The 10,294-nt window shown below is 51.7% G+C and overlaps 1 protein-coding gene across 1 annotated transcript; it reads left to right on the top strand.

Moving 5' to 3' along the window:
• The first annotated feature begins 5,792 nt into the window (after window positions 1–5,792).
• Window positions 5,793–9,907, top strand: POU3F2 (POU class 3 homeobox 2). The gene has a single exon (XM_045807091.2). The coding sequence runs from the start codon at window positions 5,842–5,844 to the stop codon at window positions 7,171–7,173; it is 1,332 nt and encodes a 443-aa protein (XP_045663047.1). The 5' UTR covers window positions 5,793–5,841; the 3' UTR covers window positions 7,174–9,907.
• Window positions 9,908–10,294: the final 387 nt, after the last annotated feature.

The raw sequence follows: 10,294 nt of genomic DNA on the forward strand, positions 1-10,294 counted from the left end.
TGTTGGACACCGCACCAGCGAAATAGATGAGGTCGCTCGTCCCCTGCGCCGGGGCGCAGGTGTGTGCTCGTGCTCTCGCCCCTTGCCTTCCGCTTCTCAAATTACTCCTGAGCACAAGAAAGGGAACTGACTGCGGCAAGAGCTACATTTTCAAATGCTTTAGAGTTAAGGAGGTTTGTGTTGAAATGCCTTTAACTTATCAAAGAGTTGTCATTCCCTCCTGGTAAGAGCCATCCACCTGCTTTAAGGGGGGGGCACCCTCCGGCTCCATTGCTAGGAAGTCATTAGTTAGCCCTTTAGAAACGAAATTTCAGGAAGGGAACTAGGAGCCACCAATTGCCTCCTGTTCTGTTCCTGATATTTCAATATAAACAAGCTGTATTAACTCCAAATAGAATTTATCTTGCACACTGATGGAATGTGTCCTTTATGCTTTCTCCCCTGTAAGGCCTCATATTCACCACTCAAAATTTAGCAGGCTTCCTTTGATAAATTACTCAAAGTAATCCCTGAAACAGCTAGACTGCCTGGGTGATGTGGTTTTAGAAGTCTTCAAACCGTGCCTGTCTATAAAATATTCACTTGCGGACTACAAAGGGGGGATCATTTTTAATGACAAGATTCAGAACTGGAAGTAAAGGGGGAAGAGATTAATATCCATGAATTCAAATAATTTCATTTCAAATACTGAACTTAGAACATTACATCTCACTGGTTTACACAGTAGTGAAGATAAAATAGAATCATCTGTATGTGAGGCGTGGACAAACACAGAGTTGCCAAGCATATGAAGAATGGAAGTTTCAACTTTTAGAAAACTTTTCCTTTTTCAAGACCATTTATGACATAGAGATAGAGGCACAATACATGTATAGACAGTAATTTATATAAATCTGTAGGAGAATTTTTTAAATATGGGGAGACGTGATGCTACATAAAGATATTAATTTCTGTTGTTTTTTAAAGAAGTTAAATGTTTATGTCTCTCATAAGAACCAGCACCTTGAAAATGCATTTTCCATGCTCCTAATAAATTCATCCCCAAGACTGCAGTTCTTGAAGCTTTCAGGAGGTTTTCATTAAAGCAGCCAGCTGCCTCTTTGTGTGGATTGGCTGTTTAGAGCTGCCGCTCTGAAGTGGGAACCTCAGTTTTGACATTCTGTAGGCCCTTAGCAAAGAAGTTCCATTCAAATGTGGGGGAGCTAGCCACCAAATAAAACATCATCTGGGGGCTAGCAGGACAGCAGAAAGGGCAGGAATGAATGACTGGGACAAGGGAGGAGGAAGGGGGGAAGGGAAGAAGTAGAGAAGTAGGAAGGGGGGAGGAGGAGGAGTGGGAAAAGAAGGGATTAAAACAATCCTCCTGCAAGGTCGATACACTAAAAAGGAAACACCAGTAGACAGTTTTATCGAAGTTTAAGCCAGTTGCCACCTTCTAAGAAATTTCCCTTTGTTTCCTGGTTTCTATTACCATGGGACTACATAAATAAGAAATACATTAAGATCTATCAAATGAATACCATCTCATCTCTATTTTAATAACTGTGTCCTTTCAGCACAACGTATGGGGAATGAGTATGGTGGTTTTTCTGCCATGTCCTGGTACATAGAAATAAATCAATGATATTTAACATATAGTGTGAGTATGTTTAGTAGATGAATGAGTTAATAAATTATGTTCATGTTAGAGTGTGTAGATTGATACCATTACTGTTATTCAAGTGAAGACTTTGGGGGCCATGGGTTAAGGTGCCAGGCCCAGCTCACTCTTTCGAGGAGTGTGACAATGTGGAGATAAAATATAGGTCTCCTCGGTTTAGTTCGTGTACGTTGAGTTGTTTCCTCTCTTCGCAATGCACCCAGACAGGAGGGAGTCCGCACCACTTCTTCAAACCAGTCCAGGTCGGGATGCCGAAAGAGCACAGCCCTTCCTGGGACCTAGGGGAAGGGCATGGGCTAACGCCCTTGCCAGCGTCTCTTCTTAGGGTGCCTCAAGCCTGTTCTCGCGGAATGGGCCCAGGGGACCCTGCAGCCGCCCCCAGGCAGCGAGGTCCGCAGGAAGAGCTTGCTCAGCCATTGTCCTAGAGAGTGATCTCGGAGAGCCGTACTGGAGTGAGGGAGATATCAAGACACCTTGTCAGTTCAAAGCATTTTAGGGTTGTTTGAAATCCTCTCCACGTCAACGTAAGCAGCCTCTGTATTTGAACAGCTGCTTTGAACAGTGAAAGGGAATGAGCTGAATCAAAACCTGGAGGTGTCTCCCCGAGACACCTTCAACGTGCTTTTATGCGGGTTGGAGAAAGGCAGGCAGACCTGCAGTCTCTGCCCTGGCGGGGTCAGCCGCAAAGAAAGGAGCCCGCGACTGTGGGAGGAGGGAAGAGAAGACGGAGAAGCCCCCATCTGGAGCTGAACCCCCGAGAGTCTGGGTTCCCAGAGCCCCAGGGAGGAGTCGCGCCGGGAGGCAGACAGGAAGCTGAGGCTACCCAGGACCCGGCGTTCGCGCCAACCGGGCCTCCGGCGACAAGCGGGGAGGCGGGGGAAGCGCGGGGGGAGGTGGTACACAGAGCCCTAGTGCGCGCCCAGCCCTGCCCGCCCGGCGATTGGCCCGGCTCCGAGGTTGGGGGTGGGGTGCAGAGGCTGAGGCCCGGGGGTTGGGCACTGCTTTGTGTACTCCCGGGGATTTATTGGGTGTATTAATCCGATAGAACTACCCGGGTTACCCTGTTGGGAACATTTTGGAGCCAGCGCCTGCCAGCGAAATGAGGTGGGGGCGGGTGGGGTGGAGTAGAGACCCGGAACCTCAACGTGGGATGGATCTGAGTGGTAATCGCCAGTGAAGTCCCGTTGCAGACAGGAAGTTTTGATGTACACGTGCAGCATATTCTTGCCGGCGCACCCCCCCCCCGACCCAGATCCCTTTGCCCAGGGTTGGGGGGAGGGGACAGAAGAAGAGGAAGGTGGGGGATACTTTTAAATTGACTCGGAGCCCAGCCGCCTCGGTTCTCTCAGAGAGGCGTCTGCAAACCCTTTTCTTCCCTCGACTGTATCACCCCAAGGGCTGTAAAGGGTCTTGTCCCTTCAGAAATGCGAAATCAAATCCAGAAAGCAGACACCTGCCCTGGAAGGGGGAAGGCGGGGGTGAGCTGCTGAGTATCCTGACATGGCCCTTCCCGGCGGCTGCTGGATTCTTCTATTTGGGGATCTCTGAGTTCTCCGAGCCGAAGGGCGGGGGTGGGGTGGGGTGGGGCAGAGGGGAGAGGCAGGCCTGGACCGGACGCGGCTGGCACGCAGCCCGTGCGCTCCCAAAGCCCCAGGAGAGCCGCGCGCCCGGCGCGGGGAACTCCGGGCCGGCGTCGCGAGGAGGCGGTCCTGCCCGCCGCCCAGCCCCTCCGCTCCCAGTCGAGGAGCCTTAGGCGCCAGCTGCCGAGTCTGCGCGCTCTGAGGCTAGGACTTTTTCATTTTTTCCTAGCCGGGCAAAGTTACGGGATTCCTAACAGCTCCCAGGCGCGGGGCCGGAGTGGCTCCGCGCTTGCGCTGGAACCGAGCGCCACTCGGTGTGTGTCCTCGCCTCGCCGCGCGGGTGCGCGCGTGGGGGGATGCAGGTCCGTCCGGTTGGCGGCCTGTGGGCTCGCCCCTCCCCTAACCATTTTTCTCTCTCCCACACACACACTCATAAACACAGGGCACGTGGAAATTCTCAGCCAAAGCGTCTTGCTCAGGCGGGTGCTCAACGTGGTGATTTATAAACAACTCAGCCACTCCCCGAAGAGCTCGTTCCTCGTTAGTCGTGATGAATTCTCTGGCCCGCTCCACTTCGCTGTCTAGATTAAGATTCTCGGAGGCCCCAAAGTGCTCCCCCTGAGCGTTGTTTTGGCTTCCTTCACAAACACAAGACCACCGGCAGCGCCAGCGCTACAACGCTCAGGGCCAAGGGTGAGAGGTGGGGACACGATTCACTTTCCCTGGGGTCTTTTTTTTCTCTTCCCGGCAGCAACTTTTGATTCTCTTCGTGGTATCCGCGCCCTTCGCTTGGCCCTTCGTGGTGGTCCCGCTGCGCCAGCCTGGGTCCGCTCCTGAGTCTCTCCTACCCGGCTCGCAGGCTCCTAAACCCGCGGCAGGCACCTGCTCCAGGAGGCTAGGGAACTGACCGCGCGACGCGCTGGCGCTCGGTAGAGCGGCGCCGCCGGCGTGCGGTCCCGCAGTCTTGCTGTGGAGCTCATGGCTGAAGGCTAAGCAGGGAGCTTCGCTAGCAAGCGCCTGAGAGCTGAGTTAGACCAGCCCCACCCGCGGCCGCCGGTAGAAGTTACTAATTAGGAAGATTCCCCTAGCCATCAGCCCATTTGCCTTCTCACACCCTTCCTCCGTTTCGAAGCAGCTAACGGAAAAGTTGCATCGAAAAACGCTAGCCGCTCAGGGAAGCGCGCCCGCAGCCCCGCGTCTCGGCTTCCCAGAGCGGCCCTCCGCGCCTCCACCGCACCCGGAGGCTGCGCACCTCTTGCCTGCACTCCTGTAGCCTGGCACAAGGCAAAGGTCCGCCCGCCCAGGCTCCTGGTGTTCTAAACCAAAAAGTGTGCGCGCGCCCCAGTGTGTGAATCTTAACAGAGACTTTCTCAGTTTTGTTTTGTTTTCAGTCCAGGCCGCTGCGCTGTCAGAGCAGGCAGTTCCGCGCCTTTACAGGAGTTTCTCACTAGTGGACGAGCTTAGGCTGAGCCAGCCTCTCATGGGGTCCTCGCTCAGGGGCTGGGAGACAACTGGGCCTGGAACCTAAAGGGAAGAGAGCCTTCGCTAGCAGCGGGTTGGAGGGGGAAGAAGAGGACCTTTATTTGGGGCAAAAGTGTCGGCACATCTTGGAGCACTTGGACATTGAAATTCTAGCCGTGGGGCGGGGGAGGAGACTTCAACAGGGGCACAAGTCTGGCTTCTGGCTCTAGGTTTAAGAAACGCTGGTGTGTGCGTGTGCGTGTGTGTGTCCCAAGGTGAATAAAAATGGGACTACCCCTGGCTCTGCTCAACTCAGCCTTTCTTTTTCTCTTTCCTTCACCCCCCCACCGCAGCCCTAATAGGAAGAGAAGGTAGACCTACACGCACCCCCGCCACCCCCCCCACACCCAAGTCTTCCAAGTGGCTGTGGTCGAAACAGGGCTGAGGCCGCCCCACCACCAACACCCCCGCCACGCCAGCCCCCACCACCCCAACCCACCCACCCCCCCCCCCCGCGCCCAGCTTGTCTGCTAGGGAGACAGATGGGGGGCGGGGCCCATCCAAGAGGGGCGGAGGAGCCCCGGGGTTGGGGAGCTAGGGTGGTGAGAACTAAGAGAATCTGAATTGGGTGGAGAGGGGGGACTGGAGGAGGGCTGAGAGGACTCTGCGCCCGGGGCGGGGGGGGGAGGAGGAGGGGGCACCTCTACGCCAATCAGTGGCGCCGGCCTGGGAGGTTGCTAGCGGTATCCACGTAAATCAAAGGGCGCGGAGCCAATGGGAGGGGGCGGAGGGGGCGGGGCCCAGGCGCGTGCCGCTGCGAGCTGGCGCTGCCAAGAGAGCGGGAGAGAGCTGGAGAGAGCAGGGAGAGGGGGGAGCGCGGAGCTAGTCAGAGAGTGAGCGAGAGCAAGAAGGAGGGAGAGGAGGAGAAAGAGAGCGAGGGCGGGCGGGAGGCGGCGGCGGCAGCAGCAGTAATAGCAGGAGCAGCAACAGAAGGCGTCGGAGCGGGCGTCGGAGCTGCCCGCCGGGGGAGAGAGAGAGGAGAGAGAAAGAGAGCGAGCGAGCAGAGGAGCCCGAGGCGAAAAAGTAACTGTCAAATGCGCGGCTCCTTTAACCGGAGCGCTCAGTCCGGCTCCGAGAGTCATGGCGACCGCAGCGTCTAACCACTACAGCCTGCTCACCTCCAGCGCCTCCATCGTGCACGCCGAGCCGCCGGGCGGCATGCAGCAGGGCGCGGGGGGCTACCGCGAGGCTCAGAGCCTGGTGCAGGGCGACTACGGCGCGCTGCAGAGCAACGGGCACCCGCTCAGCCACGCTCACCAGTGGATCACCGCGCTGTCCCACGGCGGCGGCGGCGGGGGCGGGGGCGGCGGCGGCGGGGGCGGGGGCGGCGGCGGGGGCGGCGGCGACGGCTCCCCGTGGTCCACCAGCCCCCTGGGCCAGCCGGACATCAAGCCTTCGGTGGTGGTACAGCAGGGCGGCCGCGGCGACGAGCTGCATGGGCCAGGCGCCCTGCAGCAGCAGCACCAGCAGCAGCAACAGCAGCAGCAACAGCAGCAGCAGCAACAACAACAGCAGCAGCAACAGCAGCGGCCGCCGCATCTGGTGCACCACGCCGCCAACCACCACCCGGGGCCCGGGGCATGGCGGAGCGCCGCGGCTGCAGCGCACCTCCCGCCCTCCATGGGAGCGTCCAACGGCGGCTTGCTCTACTCGCAGCCCAGCTTCACGGTGAACGGCATGCTGGGCGCCGGCGGGCAGCCGGCGGGGCTGCACCACCACGGCCTGCGGGACGCGCACGACGAGCCGCACCACGCAGACCACCACCCTCACCCGCACTCGCACCCGCACCAGCAGCCGCCGCCCCCACCGCCCCCGCAGGGCCCGCCTGGCCACCCCGGCGCGCACCACGACCCGCACTCGGACGAGGACACGCCGACCTCGGATGACCTGGAGCAGTTCGCCAAGCAGTTCAAGCAGCGCCGGATCAAACTGGGATTTACCCAAGCGGACGTGGGGCTGGCGCTAGGCACCCTGTACGGCAACGTGTTCTCGCAGACCACCATCTGCAGGTTTGAGGCCCTGCAGCTGAGCTTCAAGAACATGTGCAAGCTGAAGCCTTTGTTGAACAAGTGGTTGGAGGAGGCGGACTCGTCCTCGGGCAGCCCCACGAGCATAGACAAGATCGCAGCGCAGGGGCGCAAGAGGAAAAAGCGGACCTCCATCGAGGTGAGCGTCAAGGGGGCTCTGGAGAGCCATTTCCTCAAATGCCCCAAGCCCTCGGCCCAGGAGATCACCTCCCTCGCGGACAGCTTACAGCTGGAGAAGGAGGTGGTGAGAGTTTGGTTTTGTAACAGGAGACAGAAAGAGAAAAGGATGACCCCTCCCGGAGGGACTCTGCCGGGCGCCGAGGATGTGTACGGGGGGAGTAGGGACACGCCACCACACCACGGGGTGCAGACGCCCGTCCAGTGAACTCGAGCGGGGGGAGGGGCAGAGCGCGGGGCTCCCCCTCCCCTACGGTCCACGGCCCTTTCCCGGCCCCCTGTTCCCTCTCTAACTTCTGATTGTTCTTTTATTTTAATTATTATTTCCCCGTCCCTTAAAAAGAAAAAAAATAATAATAAGGAAAGCAACTAAGGCACTGGACTATCCTTTAAATGGTAGCAGGTGTAATGATGTGTTTTGACCTTTACAGGCTAGTACCCAGGCAATGGAGCGGAGTGTCTCATAGAGAGAGTGAGGAGAGAGTGTGTAATAGAGAGAGAGAGAGAAAGAGCGAGAGAGAGAGAGAGAGAGAGAGAGAGAGAAAGAGAGATGGCAAGCACTGAGTTAAATACCTGGCAAAACTAAATAAATTACCAAAAAGAAAAAAAAAATCCACCAAACCGTGATAAACACAAAACAGCTTCCTGATGCTCGGAGTTGGCACATGCTGCTGTGTTGATTTAATGTGGATCCTCATCAGGAAAGAGGGAAAATTACACATGTTCTTTGATGTAGTCACAATTTAACCACATAAATTTGCACTGCAAGAAAATTGAAGTTTACATGAACAAATTCATGAACATATTTTTCTTTCTCCCACCGTTAATTTTGAAATTGCTGGGTTTGGTTTTGTTTTGTTTTATTCAGCAGAGAGAGTTGAAGCCAGCTCTTGGCTACTCTCCATTTCCAACGTTCTCGTGTTGCCCCTTGTTCTTCTTACTGTTTGTGAACTTTGGCTACCTTCCGTCCCCCTCCCCAACCCCAACATTGGTGTAACATCTATTTGCTTCTTTTACCAAAGCAAAAACGATTGGCTTCATACAAAATAAATCATTCTCTGCTTTCAGGAAACGTGCACAGTCTATCCACTTTATCCAAGGCAAGAATCCAGTTTGGAAAATGAGTCAAGCATTGGTTTTTGTTACCAGCCACAAAGTAAACTTCATTTTCAGGCAGTGTTTCTGGGGGAGGTTTGGAGGGGAGAAAAAGAAAAATCGATAGTGAGTGACTGATTGCTTCATTTTATCAGGCGGGCCCATTGTGAAAGAGCTCAGAGGAAATGTGGAGGTTAAATATATTTCCAGAGTTGTCCAACAGAAAGTGGCACTTTGAAGAGAACTAGGGAAATATATATCTTCAGAAACCCCTGTATAGTTCTCTGCCTTCAGTTTTAATAACTTAATTATGAGGAATTATTTGTGCTGACAACAGCAGTTAAACTTTGTTCCTCTAATAGCTTTTTTTTTAACATAAAGAAAATAATCTGGGAACTTAATGGTGTATGCATAGATTGTTTCTTACCACACAAATACCCACATGCATACAGAGAATATCTCCACTCTAGACTGGTTTTGTCTTCATTAGCTCATTTGTTTATCAAATCATATTTAAGGTCCCACACCCTCTTCCCTTATAATTTATTACAGAAAATACCAGTTTGACCTGGACAGTGTTTCCCCCTCTTTCACTAAGGAAGCCAAATGAACTGGGGAAAAAAAAAATGCTATTTTCTATCTTCCTTTTCTCCCTTTGTTAGTAGTTTTAAGTGCGTCTTTACCTTATCTTGATGGAAAATGGTTAACTCCCATAACAAAAGACTCTACTGGGAAGTGTAGGTGAAAAACTTCTAACTGCATTGAAAATAAATACCATTAAACTGTGATCAGTTAAAATATTTAAAAATAATCAGCACAAAAGGGCGCTCAAAGGGAAAACACTTTTTAGTAATCTGAAAAGTTTGGGGCTTTTTTTTTTTCTGGTTAAGCACTAGGCAAATTTTTATTTTAAAAAATTAAATTCTCAAGACCATAAAATGATGGTTCAGCATCAGATTAGCATTGCACTCAGTAGTTAAGGTGTTAGGAAATATGCTTTATATTGTCTTTTCAAACACCTGTGATTGTTTCATTTTCAGTGTTTTTGCAAGATAAATGATGACTTATAATGGGCATATTTATTTGCCTGTATTTCATTTCCCCCAACGAATGTCACAAGGAGATGGGCACGGAGCTGCTGCTTGGGCTGCCTCACGTTGCTTGGTCCTGAGGTGTGGGGACTGGCCTTCAGTGAAGCAATCCAGAGCAGGGCAAATAGCCAATGGTAAAGGGAGGAAATGAATTTTCAGATTCTTATTACCAAGTGGGTAAGGTCAGATGCTGGAGTTCAGGGGATGTGTCTAGAGCTCCTCTGACTCTCCTAGGTTTACTAAGATGAAAGTTACCACTGAACCTTACCACTATGTATATATGTTTAATATCTGTCTTTTGAAATGCAGAAATAGTTTAAATGTTTCTTTGTCTATTTTTCTTTTTTTTTTAATGCTACCCAGGGAAATATTTTCATATCATTTTTTAAGTGGCCTGCCTCAATGTATATTTATTTCTTTTAAAGCAAAAAGGTTCTGGAAACTGTTTTTCTGTAGCTTTAAATGAGTAGATGAGCAAAATCTATATGGGATGTAATTTTTTTTGTTCAGTCTCTTTAAGAATACTTTGTTTTGGTACATTTGGTTGTGCTTGTGGGGAAAATAAAAACGCAGAGATCCTTATATATTTATGTTAAAGTAATATTTTATTATCTACATAAAACAGAAATGCACAATACCTTCATAGTTTGTTCTAATTATTGAAATATCTTTATTTTATTTTTAAAGATAGTGCCAAGTTTTAAGGGGGGAGAAAACCCTAGACCTTATACTGACTGAGTTGAGTTGTGTGTAAAATACTTCCCTTCCTTTATACTTCATAAAGTTTTGGAATAAATTTTATGCGTATACTGCCAGGTTTCATGTTTATAACTTTCAGAGCTTTTTTTTTTTTAAAGAGAGACTACTGTTCTGATCCTAATTCACTTTTCTTTGTAAAAAACTATCAGTCCCAGCCCTTTCAGTCACTACACCTATAGCATTAAATGGAAGTGGCCAATGGGTTTGAGCTTCCATTTGTTTTGCCATTTCATGGTCCGACAAAGAGATGTTTGTCCCCTTTAAATAAATGCAGATTTCCCTACATCTTCTTTCCAGGTTACCTTTCCCTTAACTGATTGTGCTTTTTTTTTTTGGAGAGCATCAGTGGAACTAGGTGGACTTTAATCTTTACCCACATGTCCT

This window comes from Ursus americanus, chromosome 11, assembly GCF_024610735.1.
Source record: "Ursus americanus isolate L20-20 chromosome 11, mUrsAme1.1.p, whole genome shotgun sequence".
Taxonomy (NCBI): domain Eukaryota; kingdom Metazoa; phylum Chordata; class Mammalia; order Carnivora; family Ursidae; genus Ursus; species Ursus americanus.

Coding starts and splice junctions, on each gene's coding strand:
- POU3F2 (XM_045807091.2), top strand. CDS start 5,842: ATGGCGACCGCAGCGTCTAACCACTACAGCCTGCTCACCTCCAGCGCC.